This window comes from Piliocolobus tephrosceles, chromosome 15, assembly GCF_002776525.5.
Source record: "Piliocolobus tephrosceles isolate RC106 chromosome 15, ASM277652v3, whole genome shotgun sequence".
Classification (NCBI taxonomy): domain Eukaryota; kingdom Metazoa; phylum Chordata; class Mammalia; order Primates; family Cercopithecidae; genus Piliocolobus; species Piliocolobus tephrosceles.
In genome coordinates, this window is record NC_045448.1 from 99340063 (window position 1) to 99366217 (window position 26155).

Here is a 26155-nt window from a genome sequence, read left to right on the forward strand (position 1 = left end):
ATACGTACATACACGCACACACATACACCCTTATGCATATGTATGTATACACATACCATATATATAGTGTGTATATATGTGTGTGCATATAAATATATCTTTATATGTATTTAAATAATTTTGATTAGTATTGCCCAGTAAAAAGGATACCAACTATGAATAGTTATGTATATTAAATATATGCCATGATAATATTAAGATGACAAGTTAGATATTAAAGCTTAGCTGTCTTCTTTTTAATCGTCTTTTTTTAGAGACTCCTGCAGATTATCAGAACAAGTCCATTGCACTATAACTAGTCTTGCTGTCCCTGTTGCATGAGTGCAGAAGGTAACATAAAATGGTTGTCAAGTAGTGTCTTCATTTTCAAAGGGGGGAAAAGTTGACTTTTGTACAAGCCAGTACATTTATTGTTGATGCCTGACAAATTTCAAGACTGAGTCATTCAACAGATGGCTGTGGGACTTAGAGAACAACATGAGACCAGCATGGGGTGCAGCTCAGGAAAAGCAATTGCTGTCACATAAACGTGTATCCTGTTTTGGTAGATTACTATGTTAGTAGAGAAGTGTGTCAACGTACTATTCTGTGTCTGAATTTCGGCAAGCAGATAGGGCCACTAGATTCCTCTTCTAGATTCACGGTGGGGAAGCAATAGCAAGGACTCCTCAGGAGGAGCTGCGGCAGCATGCCAGTCTAAGTTCCAGAGTGGCCTCCTGCTGAGAGCTATTGCTTTGTTCAGAACTGAATTCTAGGAGAGGATCTGAAATCATACTTGTTCCCCTCAATCAGTAAGAATATGGCCTTGGAGTCATGAACAAAAACTAGGGTCAAAGCCCTGTTTCATCACCTTGTAGCTAGGTAACCTTGAGCAAGCCATCTAAGATCTGTATCTCCATAACAATGTCCACCTCTCAGCGTCAAGGTAAGCATGAAAGGATAATGCTATATCGAGTGTGCAACATCCCACCAAAGCCAGTTTTTGGGCTCTCGTGAGGGGGCATCAGGGCGTCAGCCAGGGCTGCAGCCTATGGGTGCCACCCATCATCCAGGCTTGGGGCAGTATTGGCCTTGAGAGCCAGTGTGGCATCTGATTAAGGATGTGTGCTTTGGAGCTGACTACCTGGGTTAGAATCCCAGCTCTCTACTTACCAGCGTGGCTCTTCCACCTTTCAAGACCTCCAGTCCCCTCCTTTTCATCCAGAAGTAGCTGAAGAACAGTACAGGGGAAGCACACAGCCCAGTCCAGGTTTCTGTTTGATAGAAGAGAACACAGGCCCAGACAGAGCCTCTTAGTGAGTGGCGTAAGATCATCGGGAAGTGACCAAGCAACAAGCAGAGCTCAGTCTTCCCAGATTAATGTCGGGAATGCCTGCTATGCAGCATGCGCACGTTTACCACAGTTCACTGCTGGGGTGGTCCAGTTTCGCTCTGGGGCCTTGATCCTGACTGAGAGGCTGTGCTCCTTCCCAGCCTGAGTATCCACCCTCAGAGCCCCCCATCGGACTGCTTCTCCCAAAGCTCACGGTATATCCAGTTCTGAACACAGCAGGAGTCAGCTCACATTCACCCCAACCCAATCTCAGCCCCTCTGTCAGGGGAAATACTCCAAATGAGCAAAACTCCCAAACTCTCCTCTTTGAAATGCATTTTCAGAAAGAAAGAAAAAAAAACTTTTAATTTATGGATATTATTCCTCTTGTAATTCCTGTTGTAAAACCCTAGGCCTAACTTTTGAAGTAATTTTGGGCTTACCTAAGAGTTGCAAAATAGCACAGAATTCACAAATACCGTTTACTCAGCTTCCTCTTTTGTTAACATCTTGGATGGCTGTAGTGTAATGATCAAAATGAATCAAGTAGTGCCGGTAAGCACTATAAAGTGCACACACTATGTAAATTTCACCCGTTTTTCCGCTTCCTGACTTTTTTCTCTTCCAGGATCCTTTTTCTGATCCAGTTTCCCCACTTTGCATTTAATTGTCACTTATTCTTGGCTTCTAATCTGTGACAGTACCTCAGCCTTTCCTCTTTTTTCATGACCTTAACACTCTTGAAAGGGCGTCAGAGATTTTGTAGACCATCCCTCTGTTTGGATTTATCTAAACCCCTCCAGTTCCCATGGGGAGATTCGAGATGCTCTCTGACAATCACCTTCACAATCTTTAGAAACAACACGTTTAAGAAAACCACATCAGTATCTCAAGACTTTAAGTCAACCCATAAAGCTACCAAAATGCATTTTTCAGATGGGACTTCAGTGATTGTCAGAGAGCCTATCAAACCCCACCATGGGAATTGGAGGTGTTTGGTGGTTTGTTTTTTAGTAGGGACTTTTGTTGACATCTCATTTCATTCATTTAGCACAAACACTGCATCTGAAGGTAGCTTGCAGTGGGAGAATATTGCTGGCAAGGTTTGCCTTTTCTCACCCAATATAGAATTTTGAGGCTGTGATTTGGCTCTTCATTCAGTCAGGAACGCAGCATGGGAAATAGAGGTTTTCAAGCTTTCTCTCCCTGCTGCCTGCAAAAAAAGTGTCCGGTCATACCTGCCTGTCCTGCTCAATACCCACGATATGGTGGCCAGGAGAGGAAAAATGGGCATGGGGTTGGTGCCTGTGCCAAGGGGGGATAGGAAGGTCTGAGTTTGCACTGAGTCCCAAGGGGTCGCAGAGATAGAGGCTGAGCAGCAGGCCTCTTGGCAGCTGCCCACGCTGTTTCTGTTTTAGGAAGCTGACAAAGCCAGAGGTGGATGTCAGCACATCCCCCCGCCCCCTTGACTGAAGTCACCACCTGACTTTTCCAGGCTCTCCCTCCCTATCCAGGCATCACAAGAGCCACCATCACTGGGACCACAAGAAAACTAGCCTCCAATGCATACTTCTGAGTCTTTCTCTCTTAAGCGTCTCAGGACCGGCCTCAACAAATGTGGGGAATAAGGCAAGGTGTCCCACTGTGTTGCACACCACCCCTTTTCTTCACCTTCCTCCTCACCACCATGGTTGGCTTTTGGCCGAGTCGTTGGTGATTTAGCTTTCTTTCCTAATCATATGGCACCAGCATCCTAACTGGTTGACTGGGAGCTGTGAACGAGTGTGTGTGTGCCAAGTGTGTACGAAGTGTGCCAAGTTCTGTCTGCCCCCCATCCATCTCAAAAGCTGTTAGGATCAATGGCAACTTTTGTCAATTCACTTATAGGTTTGGTTTTTAGAGCTAATATATGATATACAGTCACGCGTCAGTGAATGACTAAGATATGTTCTGAGAAATCTCCCACTGGGCAATTTTGTCATCGTGTGAACATCGTAGAGTGAACTTACCCAAACCTGGATGGTACAGTATATTATACACTTAAGCTATGTGGGTATGGCCTGTTGCTCCTAGGCTACAAACCTATACAGCATGCTACTATACTGGATCTCTAGGCACAAGAGAATCTTGTAACGCAAAAGTATGTGTGTATCTGAACACATCTAAACATAGAAAAGGGATAGTAGAAATACTATATAAAAGACTAAAATAAGGGTCCACTTGTATGGGGCACTTACCACGAATGGAGTTTGCAGGACTGGAAGTTTCTCTGGATGAGTCAGTGAGCAAATGGCAAGTGAAAGTGGAGGCCTAAAACGTTACTGTATAGTACTATAGGCTTTGTAAATATTGTACACTTAAGCTACACTAAATTTATTCTAAAAACACTTCTCTTCAGTAATAAATTAACCTTAGCTTACTGTAACTTTTTTACTTTATAAACTTTTTTTTTAAAGTTTTTGGCTCTTTGTAATAACATGTAGCTGAAAACATGTATAGCTGTACAAAAATATTTTCTTTATATCCTTATTCTGTGAGTTTTTTCTGTTTGTTTTTTTTTTTACTTTAAACTTTTTGGTTAAAAATGAAGACACACACACACACATTAGCCTTGGCCTGCACAGGGTCAGGATCATCCATATCCCTGTCATCCACCTCCACATCTTGTCCCACTGGAAGGTCGTCAGGAGCAGTAACACACATGTCGTCTATGATAACAATTCCTTCTTCTGGAGTCCTCCTGAAGGACTCTGTTTTACAATTAACTTAATTTTGTTCTACATAAGTAAGAGTACACTCTAAAATAATGATAAAAAGGATAGTGGAGTAAATACATAAACCAGTAACATAGTCATTTATTATCATTATATCAAGTACTACATACTGTGTGTAATTGAACGTGCTAGACTTTTCTACGACTGGCACTGCAGTAGGTTTGTGTACACCAGCAGCACCACACCCACAAGTGATGCATTGCGTCACAATGTTCCAACAGTTAGACTGTCACTAGGTGATAGGAATTGTGCAGCTCCATTTTAACCTTATGGGACCACTGTTGTAGGTGCTGTCTGTTGTTAATGGGAATGTCATTATGCAGCACGACACTGTTCAATTTTCCCCTGTGACAGACATTGCTATCTGTCTGTGGCTTCATGGGCTTAGTAGATATGTTTATCCAGGTTAATTGAGAAACTGCTTCTCAGAGAAACATTTTTTTTCCCTATAAAGGTTCTATATTAAAATGGCAAAATAGAAACTTTAAAAAAGTCACTGTAGGCCAGGCATGGTGGCTCATGCCTGTTACCCCAGCACTTTGGAAGGCTGAGGCGGGCAGATCACCTGAGGTCAGGAGTTCGAGACCAGCCTGGCCAACACGGTGAACCCTTATCTCTACTAAAAATACAAAAAAATTAGCCAGGCATGGTGGCAGGTGCCTGTACGCCCAGCTACTCAGGAGGCTGAGACAGGAGAATCACTTGAACCTGGGAGGCAGAGGTTACAGTGAGCCGAGACCGTGCCATTGCACTCCAGACTTGACAACAAAGTGAGAGATTCCATCTCAAATAAATAAATAAATAAATAAGGAATTGTATTTATACAAAAGCTGTAAATTGCAGGAAGAGGCAAAGAAAGAAAGATACTCATGCCTAAAGCCAGGATCCCTGCCATCAGCCAGTCAGAGGAGGTCCAGTGTGTGGGAATCTGTGCCGCCCTCTGAAGGCCCATTCTGAGGCTGCCCTTGTCTCCCAGACATTGCTACTTTCCACATAGACAAGTGACATTCAGCAGATGAGAAGGAGGCAGTGTGTTTTCCTTTAGGGATTATTACATTGGTAAATTCGATCCTACCGCTGTAGTTAATGGTAACTATTTCTGACTCATTGTGTTAATCCTTTGGAAACGTGTTTAGAGAGTAGTGTTTACTCAAATCCCTTTTGACAACTGCTTGGTTTGTGGAGTGCCTTGGACACTTACAGGCCGTTTGGAACTCAGCAGCAATTCCGAACCAACTGTAGCTTATAAAACAAGAGACTGATATTATGGAACCATAAGAATAGGTTAATAGCTATAATTTTTCTTACTAAATAAAGGAGGAAAGGTTGGCTGAGGTTAAAATTTTAAGGGCTGTACATCTTAAGCTGAGTCTGGAGTTTATCTTTGGGGCAGGGAACTACCTTCTGGTGTGTGATAAGGAGGATAATGACCTAGTGTTTCAGGTGTGTGGCCTGCATTCCTGCCTCCTGTCTGCATTGCCTTCAGATCTGACCTGGCTTTGGTCCAAATGTTAGAATGACCACTTGATCTCTATTCATTTTTGATGGACTATCATAAAGAAAAAAACACAAACTTCTTGCTGTAAAATGAGAAAAGAACAAATCTTACTTGAGGTAGCGTGTCCTTTTTAAAATGCAGATACAGAATTAGTCTTGAGCTTATTCACAGGAGAGTGCCTTCTATTATAGGGCTGACTTTTGTGGGTCCTCCCCCAGGGTGACGAAGTTCTGGTACACATATAGCCGCATAGGTTTTGGAAGAGTCTGTTTCATTTTTAAGCTGTGAAGTAATTAGAAAACATGAACGCTTTTTGCAGACACAGAGGACACCAGGCCAGTCTTAAAGTTGGCTCGCAGGTGGACATTATTTGGTAGAGCAGATAACAAAGTGTCATTCTTTGGTACAAGAATAATTACTGATAAAGAGCCCATCTTAATAAATGCCAGTTTGTCATAGCATTCTTTTGGGAGAATATACTTATCTCTGTACCAGATTAGGAGTTTCCTATTGTGTGTGTGTGTGTGTATGTATGTGTGTATATAATATGTATGTGTGTGTATAACATATGTGTTTATATATAACATATATATATTTCAATACATAACAAATACATATTCTAATACATAACAAATATACACACACACACGTATGTATAAATGTGTTAAACATATACATACCTATATGTGTTAAACATATATATTAAAATCTTATATATGCGTTGTGCTAATATTTACATGGTTAATGTTGGAGCTACAAGCAGCCTCTCTTGTTTTTTTTTTTGTTTGTTTGTTTGTTTGTTTTTTGAGACAGAGTTTTACTCTTGTTGCCCAGGCTGGAGTGCAATGGTGTGATCTCGGCTCACTGTGACCTCCACCTCCTAGGTCCAAGTGATTCTCCATCCTCAGCCTCCCAAGTAGCTGGGATTACGGGCACCTGCCACCACGCCCAGCTAATTTTTGTATTTTTAGTAGAAATGGGATTTCACCATATTGGCCAGGCTGGTCTCAAACTCCTGACCTCCGGCGATCCACCCACCTTGGCCTCCCGAAGTGCTGGGATTACAGGCATGAGCCACTGCGCCCAGCCTACAAGCCTCTTTTTATGTCTAGATTTTCTACTTAAAAAATTGCTGTTGGCCGGGTGCAGTGGCTCACACCTGTAATTGCAACACTTTGGGAGGCTGAAGCAGGTGGATCACTTGAGGTCAGGAGTTCGAGACCAGCCTGGCCAACATGGTGAGATCCCATCTCCACTAAAAATGCAAAAATTAGCTGGGCAAAATGACACACGCCTGTAATCCCAGGTACTCAGGAGGCTGAGGCACGAGAATCGCTTGCACCTAGGAGGCAGATGTTGCAGTGAGCCAAGATCGTGCCACTGCACTCCAGCCTGGGTGATGGAGTGAGACTCTGTCTCACAAAAAAAAAAAAAAAAAGAAAGAAAAGAAAATGCTCTCATTCCACGTTTATTCTTTCTGCTGTGACTTTTTTTTAATGAGGCCTGTCCTTGGTGAGTTTTAGTACAGAGGAAATGGAAAGAAGAGTAAGATAGTAAAACCAGTTTTGAACTGGTTGAAACTGAGAGTGGAGATACTTACGTGGCCCTGGAAGTGGAAGGGAGAGGGACAGAGGCCCATGAGGTAAGAGGCTGGCCTCACGGAAGCTGCTGCCCCAGACGATATACACACCCACGGGGCAGGGTGCTCCCCCCCGCCCCCGAGCCATCTACCACACACTGGTCTTTCCCTTCATCTTCTACGGGATATTTATGGAAAACGGTGGATGGAATGCCCCAAATTGGACTTTGATGTCCTGAGAAATGGCTATTGAATATGGATACAAAATAAACTAAGCACCGCATTTAGATAAACTAAGAAATTATAAGTCACTTATTTGTTTGATAAATGTGCTTCCATGCAATCAAATTTTTAACAAGGAACATACAGTTTGTGAATTCCACCAGCTTTATTAAACAGATTCCTTCTCTATTTCCAGGGTAAGCTGGTTTGGGGAAATGAGTAGAATTTTATACATTCTACATGTACATATATATTTTTAATTAATATTTAATGCCTATAAAAAGATATTTGTAATCTGTATAACATATAGAGAGTCATAATAAAAGCAACCCCCAGCTTCAGAAATAAAACATCGCTGACCCTTGGGAATCTCATGCACACCCATACCCAGTTCCATCCTTCCCAGATTTGTGTTCCTCATTCCCTTAAAATTCCCTTACGATTCATCCTTGTGGGCGGCTCTAGTTCATTCGCTTGCAGCTGTACAGTATTTCAGCCTCTGAGGAAACATGAGTTGTTTCTAGTTTTCCCCTGTCTCAAACAGGATTGCTGTGAACTTTCTTTGCCCTGGTAAGCACAAAACAGACTCAGTAAGGCAAATGCCTAAATGTAGAGTCATGGCTTACTCAGCCATGGCAGGGGCTTCCTAGATAATGAAAACCTGTCCTTACCAGCTCCGAACCTTCCCCGCTCCGAACCTTCCCCCAGCACAGTGGAGCCTCCTCATTGTGCCGTGTTCTTAGCAACACCTCGTGTTGTCAGACTTCAAATATGTGTCAATTTAATGGGTAGAAAATGAAATATCACTGTAGTTGTAATTTGCAAATTCCAGGTGCTAATCAGGTTGTGTTCTTTCGTGTTTATTGGATATTCATGTTTCCTCTCCATTGAAAGGCCTGTTGGTGTATTTCGCCCATCCTTCTGTTAGATCCTTGACTTGCTTGCTGCAGGAGTTCCCACATCATCCAGATGTTTCTGGTCAGATGCATGATGTCAGTATCTTCTCTCCAGCCCTCTTTTTCCCTTATCTTTTCACTTTCTTCATGATGTCTCTCGAAGAACAGAAACAGTACATTTTGACATGGGAGAATTTATCATTTTTCCTTAGGGTTTGTGCTTTTTTATATCTTATTTTAGAAATTCTCCCTTACCCTAAGAAGGTCATGAGAATATTTTTTCTTGTTTTTTTTTCTAGTGTTTCAAAGTTATGTCTTTTATACTTAAGAATATTAATCACCTGGAATAATTTTGATGTGTGGTGTGAGGTAGGAATCTAGCTTTCTTTTTTTTTTTTTTTTTTGAGATGGAGTCTTGCTCTGTCTCCAGGCTGGAGTGCAGTGGTGCCATCTTAACTCACTGTAACCTCTGCCTCCCATGTTCAAGCAATTCTCCTGCCTCAGCTTCCTGAGTAGCTGGAACTACAGGCACCTGCCACCATGCCCTGCTAGTTTTGGTATTTTTAGTAGAGATGGGGTTTCACCATGTTGGCCAGGATAGTCTCCATCTCTTGACCTTGTGACCCTCCCACCTCGGCCTCCCAAAATGCTGGGATTACAGGTGTGAGCCACCACGCCTGGCAGAATCTAGCTTTCTTATATGGACATCCAGTACACCAAGCACTGTTTACTGTACATGTGTATACATCATATATGCCCCACATGTACAGTGCCACCCTAGTCACGTTTCAAGTTTCCACATATGCACGGCCTGTTTCTGGGCACCCAGATGTGTTCTCTAGGTCTGGCCTTGTGCTAGTCCAACATTATCTTAATTGCCATGGTTTCTGATTATATTTGATCTGTTGAGTCAAGTCTCCTGGCCATTTTTCAGACGTGTCTAACTTTTTCTGGCCCTCTCTGCCATGTGAATTTTTTTTTTTTTTTTTTTTGAGACGCAGTCTCATTCTGTCACCCAGGCTGGAGTGTAGCGGCATAATCTTGGCTCACTGCAACCTCCGCCTCCCTGGTTCAAATGATTCTCCTGCCTCAGCCTTCTGACTAGCTGGGACTACAGGTGTGTGCAGCCACGCCAAGCTAATTTTTGTATTTTTAGTAGAGACTGGGTTTTACCATGTTGTCCAGGCTGGTCTCAAACTCCTGACCTCAGGTGATCCATCCGCCTTGGCCTCCCAAAGTGCTGGGATTACAGGATTATAGGGATGAGCCACTGCTACCAGTCTGCCATGTGAATTTTAGAATCTGCTTTTTGAGTTACACAGACACACACACACACACACACACACACACTCCCTGTACCTGTAAGAGTTTGTATTGGAATGGCACTTTTTTTCCTCTGGATCAGGTAGGGGACTTTTTTTTTTTTTTTTTTTTGTAAAAACATAATTTGCATACAGTAAAATACATAGAACACAAAAGTCAATGAATTTTGATAACTCCATACACTTGCATAGGTAATACCTTAAATAAAGTACAGACTATGTTACCCAGAAAGTTTGCTGTGTCCTTTTCCACTTAGTCACCCTGTTCCTTCCAAAGTAAACACTGTTCTAATTTCTGTCACTATAGATTAGCATTGCCAACTTTTGAACTTCAGGTAATTGGAAATATACAATATAGGCATGATTTCTTCCCCTCAGTGTTTTTGAGGGTCGTCTATTTATTGCCTTTGTCAGTAGTTTCTTTCTTTTTATTTCTAAGTAGTGTTCCACTGTATAAATATGCCACAATTAAATGGAGGTAAGTGGGGAAAACTGAGCCATTCCCTTTTTTTGGGTAATATGAATAAGCTTGCTGTGCATATCTTATATCTTATACATGTCTTTTTGTAGATATAGATATATACCCAAGAGAAATGGAAACATTAAACGTGGCGTAACTGAACAAATGCATGTTTAAGTTTATAAAAAACTGCGGAACAGATCTCCAAACTTTACCCTTTTAAACTCCTTCCAGCAACATATGAGATTTCCAGTTGTTCTACGTCTTTATTAACATTTCGTGTTGGCGGTCTTTTTAATGGTAGCTCTTCTAGTAGGTGTGAAGTGATAGCTCATTGTGGCTTAAAATAAATATCTTGGTTAAAGATGGTGAGCATATTTTCATGTTCTTATTGGTCCGTTCATATGCCTTTTGTGAAAGTGTCTGAGTCATTTGCCCATTTTTAAACTGTTTGTCTTCTTGTTATTGGTTTGTAGGAGTTTTTCTATATTCTGGATATGAGTCGTTTGCCAGTTATATGCATTACACATTTTTCTCCCAGTCTGGGGCTTGACCTGTTTGTCTATCCTCATGTCTTCATTACTGTAGTATTAGAGCAATTTCTGAAATCAGTTAGTGTAGGTCCTTCAGTTTTGTTCTTCATTTTCAAGACTTTTGACTATGCTATGTTCTGTGCTTTCCCTTTAAAATTTAAAACCAGCTTTTCAATTTCTGCAGAAAAGCCTTCCAAGATGATAATTTAGGTCTTCCTTAATGTCAAACAATAAAATTTTATTACTTTATCCATAAATATCTTAAATATCTTTGTTAGATAATTCTTTCATACCTTATATTTTCTACTATTGTAAGTTTTTTTTTTCAAGTTTGTAATTTTGGGGCTAGAAATTCAAACTACTTTGGTTTTAAAAAAAATTAAACTATAAAGTCATTAATTCTAATAGCTTTTTTGTGAGTTTCTGTGTAAACAGTAATGTCATTTGTGAATAATTATAATTTTATGTTTTTGTTTTCAATTCTTTTTTTTTTTTTTTTGAGACAGAGTCTTGCTCTGTCACCTAGGTTAGAGTGCAGTGGTGCAATCTTGGCTCACTGCAAGCTCTGCCTCCCAGGTCTAAGCAATTCTCCTGCCTCAGCCTCCTGAGTAACTGGGATTACAGGCGCCTGCCACCATGCCCAGCTAATTTTTGTATTTTTAGAAGAGATGGGTTTTCACTATGTTGGCTAGACTGGTCTCGAACTCCAGACCTTAGGTGATCCATCTGCCTTGGCCTCCCAACATGCTGGGATTACAGGCATGAGTCACCAAGCCCAGCCTGTTTTCAATTCTTTATAACTATTCTTGTTTTGTGGTACTGGCAAAGACTCCTAATACAGTGTTGAACTGAGATCGTGTATTAGTTTCTAGGGCTGCTGTAAGAAAGTACTACAGGCTGGGTGCCTTAAACAACAGAAACTTATTACTTCACATTTCTGGAGGGTAGAAATCTGAGAGCAAGGTCTGGAACTTCAGACATTCCTTAGCTTATAGATCTCCTTCCACTTCCTGTGTCTTCACTTGTCTTTTCTCTGTATGTGTCTGTCTCTGTGTACAAATGTCCCCTTTTTATAAGGACACAGTCATATTGGATTAGAGCTCACCCTAAATGACTCTGATCATCTTATTTCCACATAAGGTCCCATTCATGGGTACTGGGGATTAGGACTTCAGCATGGTTGGGGAAGAGTCATTTCAACCCATAACAGATGGCAATAGTAGACATTCTTGTCTTGTTCCTTGTTTCAAAAGGAAAGATTTTAAAATTTTATTTAATTTTATTTAATTTATTTTGGTTATCTTATGAGTTTATTTTATTTATTTAATGCTTTTTCTGCATCTAGTGAAATAATTAGTTGTTTTCATTTATAAATGTGGTGAGCTAAAGGAACAGATTTTATTACTGTAAACCAATATTGCATCCCAACTTAGCCATATTATATTTTAAATATATATTTGTTGATTTCATGTGCTAATATTCAGTGTTTTTTCAGGTTTGTTTGTGAGTAAGAATGATCTGTGATTTTCCTTCTTCCTATATCCTTATCTGGTTTGAATATCAAAGTTTTACTTTCTACTACTTTCATAAAATAAAGTAAGGATATGTTCCCTCTTTCATTTATCTTTTTATCCTTAGGAACATTTATTCTGTGAAATTGGAATTAGGTGGTTCCTGAGTGTTTAGTGGAACTCGCTTGGAGATCCATCTGGACCCGGTGCTTGCTTTGTAGGATAGACAGTGTCTATTAAATCAGGATGTAACCAGTGCTCTGTGCTGTGAAAAGAAGTGGGGCCTCTAGAAGCCTATATAGCTTTTGTAACAGGTCTCCAAGTAAAGAACACAGAAACTTTCTTTGAAACTTACAGGTAATATAAAACCTGTGGCTTCCAGCCCCATGTGTAGCCAGAAAGAATAGAATTGTCATCAGTTCTTTTTTTTTTGAGACGGAGTTTCACTCTTGTCACCCAGGCTGAGTGCAGTGGCACAATCTCTGCTCACGGCCACCTCTGCCTCCCAGGTTCAAGTGATCCTCCTGCCTCAGCCTCTCAAGTAGCTGGAATTACAGGCATGTGCCATCACACCTGGCTAATTTTTGCATTTTTAATAGAGATGGGGTTTCACCATGTTGGCCAGCTGGTCTCGAACTCCTGACCTCAGGTGGTCCACCCGCCTGGACCTCCCAAAGTGCTAGGATTACAGGCGTAAGCCACCATGCCCGGCCAAAAGTCATCAGTTCTTTTAAAATGATGCCAGATACTGAATAAAAGATAATGTTTCTGTGTACATTTGTAGAAAAAGATTCGTATCTTTACATTAGCATTTTTAAAGATGCTGACTAAGATTCTGATTATCACCAGTGGCAAAATCTTTTAAAATGACAATGTGCATATTCTTAACCTGGTAGGAGATAATTACTAATATTTTTATTTTGACCCTTAGCACATATTGCTTTATACTATTACTGATTTATTTTTCTAGTCCTATTTCCTTAATAGGACGGAGAGACTCTTAGGAAGTGGGATTGTGTCTTATAATTGTTTATTTTAGTTTTTTGCACACTTAGAGGTGCTTGCTACATATGCAATGTTAGCTTTAATTAAATTATGGTCCTTGAGCATACTAGCATTTTCCAATCTCTTCCCTACCTGGGTATGTATTTTGAAATTCTAAGAAAACATTAAAATGTTGATCTTTTAAATTATTATAATCATACTTTTTAAGTGAATTTTTTAAATTTAATATTCTTATTTTTATTTTTAAATAGAGATCAAGTCTCAATATGTTGCCCAGGCTGGTCTTGAACTCTTGGGCACGAGTGATCCTCCTGCCTGGGCCTCCCAAAGTGTTAGGATTATAGGTACGCCTTAAAGTGAAGTTCTAACAAAAAGTTTAAATTTTAGATCATTTTGAGATCACACAGTAAAGTATGAATTGTACACCTTAGAGAAACGTTTCCTTTTATTACCGTGTTGAAACTTCTCTGATTCAGAACCCCAGCAGGTTATATTTAATGAAAATACAGAGGTGTGGCCTAAAGTTTATCTATCTTTTTATGATTCATATTTTATCTAAGTAAATATATCATGTGAATTAGGTCATGGAGAGAATTTTCCCACTGCTTAAAAAAATAGTTTTTAAAATAATAATAATTATTATTATTGTTTTTGTGAGATGGAGTTTTGCTCTTGTCATCCAGGCTGGAGTGCAGTGGTGTGATCTCGGCACGCTGCAACCTCTGCTTCCCGGGTTCAAGTGATTCTCCTGCCTCAGCCTCCTGAGTAGCTGGGATTACAGGCGCACACCACCATGCCTGGCTAACTTTTTTTGTGTGTGTGTATTTTTAGTAGAGACAGGGTTTCACCACATTGGGCAGGCTGGTCTTGAACTCCTGACCTCAGGTGATCCACCTGCCTCAGCCTCCCAAAGTGCTGGGATTACAGGCATGAGCCACCACTCCTAGCCAATTTTTTAATTCTTTTTTATTTTTATTTTTATTTTTTTTTTATTTTTTCTGTGTGAAAGCATCTCACAGTTTCCCAGGCTGGAGTGTAGTGGTGCCATCATGGCTCACTGAAGCCACCAACCGCTGGGCTCAAGCCACTCTCCGGCCTCAGCCTCCTGGGGAGGAGGGAATACAGGTGTGCCCCACCATGCCTGGCTAATTTTTTATATTTTTTTGTAGAGACAGGGTTAAGAATAAGTCATTTTTAAGTGCTAGCATGTTACTTCTTCAGCTTTCATTTACCTCCATGTAATTCTGCATTATTACCATTTAATTACCAAAGCAAGTCCTTAATTTAAAGGCCTGTAATAGGAAGCTTATCTTTAGCATAAGGCTTGAGTAGCTAGTTTACTAGATAGTGAAACAATATTGCATTTCTTTTTAAATATAGAGTTATGACTTTTTAGTAAACCATATTTTTTTTTACAGCTCTCTCTCCCTCTCCCCTTCTCTATCTACCCTAGGATTTAGACTAAATATGAGGAGTTTGATTCTTTCTATAATATTCTTCACTGCAAATGTGTTTCGTTTATCCCTTGTGCTAACTGAAGACAGGGGCTGGAATTATGGATAATATACTTTTTTTTTTTTTTGAGACGGAGCCTCGCTCTGCTGCCCAGGCTGGAGTGCAGTAGCCAGATCTCAGCTCACTGCAAGCTCCGCCTCCCGGGTTCACGCCATTCTCCTGCCTCAGCCTCCCGAGTAGCTGGGACTACAGGCGCCCGCCAACTCGCCTGGCTAGTTTTTTTTTTTTTTTGTATTTTTTAGTAGAGACGGGATTTCGCCGTGTTAGCCAGGATGGTCTCGATCTCCTGACCTCGTGATCCACCCGCCTCGGCCTCCCGAAGTGCTGGGATTACAGGCTTGAGCCACCGCACCCGGCCGGATAATATACTTTTAAGAAGCTAAATAAAAGGAGTTTGATTATAGGTGCCCAGAGTTTGTTTCTCTATTCCTTCTGCAAAGTAAGACACAATTTATATTTTAAATAGCAGAACTGCTTACTCCTGCCATTTAAAAAAGACAACCCTGATTGATTAATCAATGAAGGAAGAAGTTTTTTGTATTACTTCACTTTCACTAACTTAGATGTCTGGAAGCCGACATTTCAATATCTGGGTTTTACTCATTAGCATTTAAGTGGAGAAAAAAATATTGCCTGGGTTTTGGTGGTTGTGTTTGGTTGGGACAAATACATGACGTTGTTTAAGAGCTGTTTGTGCCAGAGACTATTTGTAGAAGCCTGCAGGAGTTCTGCACCCGGCCTCACCTGGGATTCTGGGGATGTTCCCACAGCCCCGAGGTAGATGGACATGATTCCTTCTCTGTGGTGCCTTTTGAGCCTCCCTCTACACTTCCCCCATCTCTTTTCCATAGTTTCTGTGAAGATGAGCTCCCATAAATGAGTGTGAAGATGTCTTAGGGGTGGGGCGGGTGTGTGAGTGTGTGTTCTGGCTTATGATGCAGGCTGTCTTTTGGTGGAGGTGAACGGGTTACCCATATCTGAGGACAGAAGACAGCATAGTTTAATCTCTTGGTGCCCAGCTTGGGAAATTAACACCAGAAGCAAGCTGGTAGTTTGAGAGAGGAATAAGAGCTGATCCAGACTGGGAGGGAATCATAGTATTTATGATGAGATCCAAAAGTTTGAGTGCCGTGTGCCGGCTGTCAGCATTTCATATGAGCTGACTTACTTCCTGCAACAATCCTGTGAAGTAGGTACCGCTATTATGCTTATTTCACAGATGAAGCAATTGAGGCTGGAATAGCCAAGTGTCCGTTCAGGCTTCTGTAACAAACTACCATACACTAGGTAATTAATAGACAATAGAAATGTATTGCTCGCAGTTCTGGAGGCCGGGAAGTCCAAGATCGAGGCATGGTAGGCTCAGTGTTTGGTGAGGGTCCGTCCCTCAAGGGTGGTGCCTTCCAGCTGCCTCCTCACACAGTGGATGGAAGGAAAAAAGAAGCTCTCTGGGGCCTCTTTGATAAGGGCACTAATGCCGTTTGTAAGGGTTCCACCCTCATGACGTAATCACTTCCCAGTTGCCCCACCTCCCAACACTACCACTCTAGGGATAAGTTTCAACATATGAATTTTAGGGGGACACAAACATTCTGACCGTAGCAACAAGTAATTTGCTCAAGTGATGGGAAACAAACAGGAACGACTGACGTGTCCACAGACAAGCCTCCTCAGCCCTGGGGTACCCCCCTCCCGGGGGTTTTGTTGAGCTAGGGAAGGGGGCTGGAGTCTCACTCGTGTGTAGTTGACATTGCCCCCATGGATGGGGGCAGACAAGAAATTGTGGAGTTCCACAATTTTCTAGTTGAAAGGCACCAAAGAAGTTCTGATTCCTTCCCTTCCCTGATGTGTGAAACTTTCTTGAATATTTCTGAGAGGTCGTCCCCACCTTGCTGGAATCCCTCCAAGTATTAGGAACTTAAGCTCTCATGAAGCAGCACTGTTCCATGTTCAGAGAGCTTGAGGTGAGGAAGTGATAGTGATAGGGAACCTTTCACTTCCCAGCTGCCCTGCAGCTCCCGTCATTCTCTGCAGTCCTCTTTCCAGCTCTCTGATCCCCTGCCCTGCTCCTGATCACAGGGACTGTGCCTTTGAGTTTGCTTCTGGCTGCCTGAGAAGTCCGAAAGGCCACCTTGCCTGGTCTTCTCCCTCTGACTTTGTGGAGTGTGAAGCCACAGTTCTCCACAGACGATGAAGTAGGAGGCCACAGGCTCTCACTTCCAGTGGGAGCCAGGGACCAGTCCACACATCCACTAAATAGCTCCACTCGCCACCTGAAAGCCTTTCGAGCTCCGAGGCACACCTTTACTCTCCAAATGAATACGTTTCCTCCGGAGCTGGGGCTGATGCACTTGCCTTTTTGGGAAGAACACAAAGGAATCCAAGGCCTGGCACCTGCCTCAGTGTCCCTGGCAGGATCCTGCGACTGTGGTTGTGTTCAATGAGGATCATTTCTGCCTTTTTCAGAAATCCTTTTTTTTTTTTTTTTAATGGGATCTCATTATATTGCCCAGGCTGGCCTCCAGCTCCTGGGGTCAAGTCATCCTCCTGCCTCACAAAATCCTTTTGTTATGTTGCCTGTGGGTGAATGCATGCATTTGTCTTCTGCCTGCAAGCGTGTCTCCCAGGAGCAATGTGAGGAGGCTCCAGGTGACTCTGTGTGGTGGGGACTGAGCAGGATGGCATGTGATCACAAGCACATGCATGTGTGTGTATGGGTGTGTGTGGAGGGGTGTATGTGTGGTTTTCTGCTGGGGTCTCTTGCTGTCCGATGGGGGAGGTCGGTGGGGAAGTGGTTTCTTTCCATTTTTTGACAGCATGGAATGGTTTCCTTTAATGAACATGATAACTAGGGAATCCACCCATCGTTATTGCAACCTCTGTTTCTGCTTCTTCCTTGTTCCTCTAAAATTAGTTTTCCTCTTTCTCTTCCAGCAGATCAGCCAGTAGACATGATGAACATCAAAGCCTTTACGCTTGTCTCTGCCGTGGAGCGGGAGCTGCTGATGGGCGACAAGGAGCGCATCAACATAGAGTGTGTGGAGTGCTGCGGCAGGGACCTCTACGTGGGTACCAACGACTGCTTCGTCTACCACTTCCTGTTGGAGGAGAGGCCAGTGCCTGCCGGGCCGGCCACGTTCACTGCCACCAAACAGCTGCACAGACACCTGGGCTTCAAGAAGCCCGTGAACGAGCTGCGCGCGGCCTCAGCACTCAACAGGCTGCTGGTGCTGTGTGACAACTCCATCAGCCTGGTCAACATGCTGAACCTCGAGCCCGTGCCCTCGGGGGCCCGCATCAAGGGGGCAGCCACGTTTGCACTGAATGAGAACCCTGTGAGTGGGGACCCATTCTGTGTAGAAGTTTGCATCATCTCTGTCAAACGCAGAACCATCCAGATGTTTCTGGTGTATGAGGACCGGGTGCAGATCGTCAAGGAGGTGTCGACCTCCGAGCAGCCCCTCGCTGTGGCTGTGGACGGCCACTTCCTGTGTCTGGCTCTGACCACTCAGTACATCATCCACAACTACAGCACAGGCGTCTCCCAGGACCTGTTTCCCTACTGCAGCGAGGAGAGGCCGCCGATCGTCAAGAGGATAGGGAGACAGGAGTTCCTGCTGGCGGGCCCCGGAGGGCTGGGTGAGGAGGATGCATTTGTGCACCTGGTCTTTTTGGGTGGCCTCCGTGACTGCATGTGGAAACTGGAGAGTGAGATTGGCGCTTTGCAGAATAAATCCTCAGTGACATCGGGCATGTGTGGCAAGACAGAGGCAGCAGTGCTTGACCAGTGCTTAATGAAATCCAGTCCGATTGTTCTGTGAACATGGGGTTGGAGTCATAAAAGCAGTTTCTTTCACACTGAAATGGAGCTTGAAGACAGCTCTGGTGGTGTTACCAGGAAGGGAGGATATTCTCAGCCCTTAGTCATCTTGGGAGAAAGGTTTTGGCCAAGAGACAATTCAGAGATAGCAGAGAGCTTTATGAAGGGAAATAGAGAACAGAGAGTTTATATGGAGAGACAGGACGTTCTGAAAGATGAGGCAGAGTGGGATGCTGAGAGAGTAAGCCAGCAGCCCTGAGAGTTCTGCATCAGGTTTTTATGATGCTGGATTTTTTCTTGAAGTTCCCACCTCTGTCTTAAGTTTCTGCCTTTTTCCTTTGCCTAGTTTTTCCGCTTCTGCCTTAAGTCCCCGCCTTTATCTCCCGCCTAATTTCTACCCTAAGCTTGTGGGACCCTCTCTTACTATTAGTTGGTGCAGATGTGCAGCCGGTGTTGGATGTGAATCCCACCTAATGGCTGCATTGCTCATTACCTCCACCCCGGAAGGTTGTACAGCGGTTAGGTCCATACTTAATGCACCTGCATGTCTCTTTGGAATTTCTCCTTTACCCTCTTGCTCTCCTCTCTCCTCATATCTAGCGTGCATTTTGTTTGTTTGTTTTGTTTTGTTTTGTTTTGAGACAGAGTCTCGCTCTATTGCCCAGGCTGGAGTACAGTGGCACAATATTGGCTCACTGCAGCCTCCACCTCCCAGGTTCAAGCGATTCTCCCTGCCTCAGCCTCCCAAGTAGCTGAGATTTCAGGCATGCAGCACCACGCCTGGCTAATTTTTGTATTTTTTTTTTTTTTTTTTTTTTGAGGCGGAGTCTCGCTCTGTCGCCCGGACTGGAGTGCAGTGGCCGGATCTCAGCTCACTGCAAGCTCTGCCTCCCGGGTTTATGCCATTCTCCTGCCTCAGCCTCCGGAGTAGCTGGGACTACAGGCGCCCGCCACCTCGCCCGGCTAGTTTTTTTGTATTTTTTTAGTAGAGACGGGGTTTCACCGTGTTAGCCAGGATGGTCTCGATCTCCTGACCTCGTGATCCACCCGTCTCGGCCTCCCAAAGTGCTGGGATTACAGGCTTGAGCCACCGCGCCCGGCCTAATTTTTGTATTTTTATTAGAGATGGGGTTTCACCATGTTGGCCAGGTTGGTCTTGAGCTCCTGACCTCAAGTGATCTGTCCACCTCGGCCTCCCAAAGTGTTGGGATTACAAGCATGAGCCACTGTGCCTGGCCAGCATGCATCTTTTTGATGGTCTCTGGGATGTGGGATTTTCCAGACCTCCCTTTTCTCAGGGCCTCTTCGCTCCTGCTTATGTCTACCTATCTACCCACTCCAACAGTGGGAAAATTCTTTTAAGTAAATAACTACAAAAATAACTTCAGGCCGGGCACGGTGGCCCACACCTGTAATTCCAGCTCTTTGGGAGGCCAAAGCGGGTGGATCACCTGAGGTCGGGAGTTCGAGACCAGCCTGACCAACATGGAGAAACCCTGTCTCTACTAAAAATACAAAATTAGCCGAGCATGGTGGTGCATGCCTATAATCCCAGCTACTCGGGAGGCTGAGGCAGGAGAATTGCTTGAACCCAGGAGGCAGAGGTTGCGTTGAGCCAAGATCGCACCATTGCACTCCAACCTGGGCAACAAGAGTGAAACTCTGTCCAAAAAAAAAAAAAGAAAACTCCATAAGGGTTCCTGGTAAGATTTTCCCACATGGGTGGGTTGTCATTTGATTGTTTTTGCTCCTCATTCTAAAAAGGAGTTGAGGCCAGGCGATGTGGCTCACGCCTGTAATGCCAGCCCTTTGGGAGGCCAAGGCAGGCAGATCACCTGAGATCAGGAGTTCGAGACCAGCTTGGCCAAAAGGTGAAACACTGTCTCTACTAAAAATACAAAAATTAGCCTGGTGCGGTGGTGGGCACCTGTAATCCCACCTACTCAGGAGGCTGAGGCAGGAGAATCACTTGAACCCTGGGGAACGGAGGTTGTGGTGAGCTGAGATCGTGCCACTGCACTCCAGCCTGGGTGACAGAGTGACACTCTGTCTAAAAGAAATAAAATAAATAAATAAAAATAAAAAGGAGTTGAAGTAGCTCACTAAGTATTTTCAATGTCAGGTCCATAACATTTTCTCTTTTATGTCCTGTCATTTCATCCCACCAAAAAGTTTTTCATAGCTAGCTCCTCAAAAGGGGCTTTAGTGGTTCTTATGTGGCCTTACCTAATTCTCTGGACAGCCTTATCAAAATTAAGAATCAGCGCTTTAACCTTAGTGATGTCTCCTGGTATTTTCTTCCAGCCAGGGGTGGCTTATATCAGAATTCGTGTATATTTTCATGGTATAGGGATGCTGGCGAGAGTGCGTTCCCTTTAACACTGGTATTTTTTATCCTTGGAGAGTTTTTGTATAGACACCTCATTTCAAAGTGCTGAGTGCAAACACATTTTCTTGTGACAACAAGAATTCCTGTCATAAACTATTTCATATATATGTCTTGATTTTCACTTTTAAAAATATGTATATACATACTTCATTTTTTAAAGCAGTTTTAGGTTCACAGCAAAACTGAGGGGAAAGTAGACAGAATTCCCACGGACCCTCCTGCCCTCCCCATTATCCACACGACAGTTGTACGGGGGCACGTTGTTAGCACGGGAAGCCCATAGTTCATATTAGGGACCATGCTCGACAAATGTGTTATGACACGAATCCACCATTATAGTGTCATTCATAATCCATTCACCACCTTAAAAGTCCTTTATGCTCCATCTGTTCATTTCTCCCTTCCCCTAAGCCCCAGCAACCGCTGATCTTTTTGCTGTTTCCCTGGGTTTTTTCTTTTCCAGAGTGTCATCTAGTTGGGACCATACAATATGTAGCCTTTTCAGACTGACTTCTTTCGCTTGGTCATAGAGTTTTCTCTTTCCCCCACCCTCGTCCAGGCTGGAGTACAGTGGTGCGATCTCGGCTCACGGCAACCTCTGCCTCCCGCATTCAAGTGATTCTCCTGCCTCAGCCTCCTGAGTAGCTGGGATTACAGGCATGCGCCACCACGCCCATCTAATTTTTGTGTTTTTAGTAGAGATGGGGTTTCACCATGTTGGCCAGGCTGGTCTCAAACTCCTGACCTCAAGGGATCCACTGACCTCGGCCTCCCAAAGTGCTGGGATTACAGGTGTGAGCCACTGCGCCCAGCCAGTAATATGCATTTAAGTTTCCTCCATGTCTTTTTATGGTTTGACACTATAGAGTCTTACTTTTTGAAGAAAAAATTCTTTAGCCCAGCCACATTTTTTTTTGAGAAATTGAGGAATTCTGTACTGTGAAATTTTTTTATTGTAGAAAACATATATAAACTTATGTAATAAAGAGAATAGCATAATGAACCAGGTAGAGACATCACCCAACATCAGGCATTCTCAGTTTATACATGTTTATTTTGAGTCAAATCCCAGACATCATAGCATTTCATCTGTAAACATTTTAGTACATATTTCTAAGTTACAGATACCTAAGAAAACCACAATTCCTAAAAAACCTGACCGTAATTCCTTAATATCCAATATATCTAGATGTGCCCTATTTCTCCTATTAGTATATATCACAATAGACATAAATACATACATACACTTATGTTTAAGTGTTTGTATGTTTATTTTTCAGTTTGTTTGAATCAGTTTCACACAAGGCCCATACATTGCAATTGATCTCTTACTTTTTCTGTTTTTTTTTTTTTTTTTTTTGAGATGGAGTCTTGCTCTGTCGCCCAGGCTGGAGTGCGGTAGCCGGATCTCAGCTCACTGCAAGCTCCGCCTCCCGGGTTCACGCCATTCTCTTGCCTCAGCCTCCCGAGTAGCTGGGACTACAGGCGCCCACCACCTCGCCCGGCTAGTTTTTTTTTTGTATTTTTAGTAGAGACGGGGTTTCACCGTGTTAGCCAGGATGGTCTCGATCTCCTGACCTTGTGATCCGCCCTTCTCGGCCTCCCAAAGTGCTGGGATTACAGGCTTGAGCCACAGCGCCGGCCTACTTTTTCTGTTTTAATGTCAGTTTTCTGCTTTATCTCTTTTTTGCTTTTCTTTAATTTTTTTGTTGAAGAAATTGGGTGGTTTCACATATAGTGTCCCACAATCTGGATTTTAATGATTTCATTCCCGTAGTATTGTTTAACATGCCTCTCTACCTCTGTGTTTTCTTCAATTAGTAATTAGGAGATTCAGGGTTTTTTAAAATTTGCTTGTTTTGTGGGGTGGCAAGACTACTTCGTAGTGATGGAGTACCTCTGTCAGGGTTACACAATGCCTTCATCGCTCTGTAATGTTAACAGCTATTGACAGTTACTGCCCAGATCAATTCGGTTATTCAGTTTTCAATATGGGGGTCTCTTCTGTCTTACATAAATGGCTTTCTGAAAAGTATCATTATAAACTCATGGACGTAAATGTATGTGATGTGCTTGGTTTCATCCATGCCTGCTGGGAGTTTATTCAGGTGGACTCTTCAGTCCCTTTTTCATGCCGCTAGAAATCTGATTGCTTCCTTGACTTTCAGGATGTTCCCAACTCACCTCGTACATTTCTTGTCCTGGGTCTGGTTTCAGCCATTTCTCCAAAAAGCCCTGATGTTTACAGACCACAGTCTGGGAGGTAGGGGTGCTTGTTGCTCATGTTTCTAGGCCCTTCTTTCAGTAAACAGTGCTGGGAAGTATGTCTTTTTTGTTTTATTTTATTCTTTTAGAAACAAGGTCTTGCTATGTTGCCCAGATTGGCCTTGAACTCCTGGGCTCAAGCAGGTCTCCCACCTCGGCTTCCCAGGTAGCTGGGACTCCAGGTGTGCACTACTGCACCTGGGCAAGTATATATTTTGTAAAGATAATTTCATTGTGAAATCATGTTGATAGAACCAATCCATCATTGTACCTGTATCTCCTTTCAACCACACCAAAGATCTTACTTCTCTACTACCTCAACATAATTACTCCTTTGATTTATCCCGCAGTACATACGACAGAGTAACAAGACCAAGACTACTGCTCCCACAGTATAATTATTGGAAACTTTGATGGTTTGTTTGTGGTTCTTTCTGTCCTTAGGGTATTAGAAATATAGTCAAATTACTGTGTTTCAAAGTCACTTGGAGTAGTTCTTCTCTGTGTGGTTATGCCATCAACTAGATTTATAGTTAGATTTGTTTGTTTCATTTTACTTTTGATTTTTAGAAATTGCTTTGGTTTATTTTTTATTATATAAACGTTTACCAAGTTCCAGGACAGATGGATACAGCAAGATATCATCAAAGAGGTCTAAGCTTACAGCCAGTTTTTTGCCAAGTCTCCCTCTCCCATAGGTAACCTTTATTTTTAGGGTTTATTCTTGCATTTTAAAATACAACGTACATATGTAAATATTTGTATCTCCTCCTTCTTGGCCAAATGGTAGCATACTTTTCTTCACCTTGCTTTTTATTTTTTTACTTAATATATTAAAGTGGTCACTTCAGAGTATAATGTAGAGGTATTCCTCCTTGATTGTTATAGCTGTGCACTGTTCTGCTGTGTGGAGGTACCATAATGCGTCCATCTATTGATGGACATTTGGGGTCTTTTTCAGGCTTTAGCTATTCCTAGGGACTTATATTTGTGTGTATGCGTGTGTGTTTTCAGTGTTTCTATTGGAAAGCTTTCTAGAAAGAAGATAGCAGAGTCGGAGTATAAATGCGAGGTGTTGCCATAGTGTCCCTTGATAAAGGTTGCACCATGTTTTTTCTCCCCAGCAACGTATGAAAGTACCTGTTGCCCTCCAGCTTTGCCCACAGAGGATGTGATCCAAACTTGTGTGTTTTTGCCTGTCTAGTATATGAGAAATGGTTTCACGGTGTAGTTTTAATTTCCATTTCCCTCGTTTATGGGCATGGTTGAACATTTTTCACATGTTTAAAAACCATTTACATTTCTTCTAATGGGAATTATCTCCTTATCTCTAGCCCTTTTTTAATTATTTTTGTTTTTTTGGTATTCTTTATATATGTGAGATACCAACTTCTCTGTTATGTAAGTTTCAAGTATTTGTTTCCATATTTTACTGTGCCAAAGCTTTTTAAAAAATTTTGATGTAATCTCACCAGGTGTGGTGGCATGTGCCTGTGGTCCCAGCTACAGGAAGCTGAGACAGGAGGACCGCTTGAGCCCAGGAGTTCGAGGCTGTGGTGCTCTGTAATTCTGCCTGTGACTAGGCACTGCACTCCAGCCTGTGCAACACAGCAAGACCGCATCTCAAAAAGAAAAAGAAAATTCTGTACAATCAAATGTATCAATATTTTCTGATATTACTTCTTGAATTTGAGTTATAATTAGGAAGATTTCTCTGTCTTCCAGGTTAAAGACAAATTCACCTGTGTTTTCTTCTAGTACTTGTGTGGTTTTATTTTTTTTTGAGAGAGTCTAGCTCTGTCGCCCAAACTGGAGTGCAGTGGCACCATCTCGGCTCACTGCAACCTCCACCTCCCCGGTTCAAATGATTCTGCTGCCTTACCCTCCCTAGTAGCTGGGATTACAGGTAGGTGCCACCATTCCTGGCTAATTTTTTGTATTTTCAGTAGAGACAGGGTTTTAGCATGTTGGCCAGGCTGGTCTCGAACTCCTGACCTCAAATGATCCACCGGCCTCGGCCTCCCAAAGTGCTGGATTTACAGGCCTGAGCCACTGCACCTGGCCAGTTTCATTTCTTATAGTGAAGAGTGTGAGGAATACATTGAATTTTATCTTTTTAAAATTTTTATTTATTTATTTATTTTTGAGACAGGGTATTTTTCTGTCACCCAGGCCAGAGTGCAGTGGCACAATCTCAGCTCACTGCAATCTCCGCCTCCCTGGTTCAAGTGATCCTTCCACCTCATTCCCCTTAGTAGCTGGGACCACAGGTACCCGCCACCACGGCTGGCTAATTTTCTACACAACCCATGTGACTGGGTTTCGCCACATGGCCCAGGCTGGTCTTGAACTCCTAGACTGGAGTGATCTGCCTGCCGTGGCCTCCCAAAGTGTTGAGGTTACAGGCGTGAGCTACTGTGGCCAACCTCAATTTTATCGTTTTTATATAGCTGTCCAGTTTCCCAACAAACTGATTAAATAGTCTATAATTTCCTTACTGATGATGGCCTTTAATGTGTACTAAATTTCCTAATGTATTGGGTCTGTCTCTGGACTTTCTGTTTTATTCTCTCAGTTCATTGCCTATTTAAGTACCAATACCTAACTGTTTTAGTTATAAAGATTTGATAGGCTGGGCAGAATGGCTCACGCGAGTAATCCCAACACTTCGGGAGGCTGAGGCAGGCAGGTCACCTTAGTCCAGGAGTTGGAGACCAACCTGGCCAACATGGCAAAACCCCATCTCTACTAAAAATATAAAAATTAGCCAGGCGTGGTGGTGCATGCCTGTAATCCCAGCTACTCGGGAGACTGAGGCAGGAGAATTGCTTGAACCCGGGAGGCAGAGGTTGCAGTGAGCCAAAATGGTGCCACTGCACTCCAGCCTGGGCAACAGAGCGAGACTCTGTCTCAAAAGAAAAAAAAAAGATTTTACTCCATTACCCTTTGTTGGTTGTAGTGTTAGGATTGATGGGAAATAATAGTGAATAATCTTTATGATGCACTGTGTCTCAGCTACGTGGGCATCAGGCTAAATGAACCAACCTTCTTAAG

At 42.8% G+C, this 26155-nt stretch overlaps 1 protein-coding gene across 3 annotated transcripts in view; it reads left to right on the forward strand.

The window, feature by feature from the left end:
* Nucleotides 1–26155, forward strand: part of TGFBRAP1 (transforming growth factor beta receptor associated protein 1) — a 79334-nt gene that overhangs the window by 3469 nt on the left and 49710 nt on the right. For 2 of the 3 annotated variants that reach the window (XM_023211315.3, XM_023211317.2), the window contains exon 2: nt 17562–18266. In XM_023211315.3, the coding sequence (XP_023067083.1) occupies nt 17579–18266 (688 nt within the window). In that variant the 5' untranslated portion in view covers nt 17562–17578. The remainder of the gene's footprint in view (nt 1–17561; nt 18267–26155) is intronic. The other variant, XM_023211316.1, reaches the window with a different exon arrangement.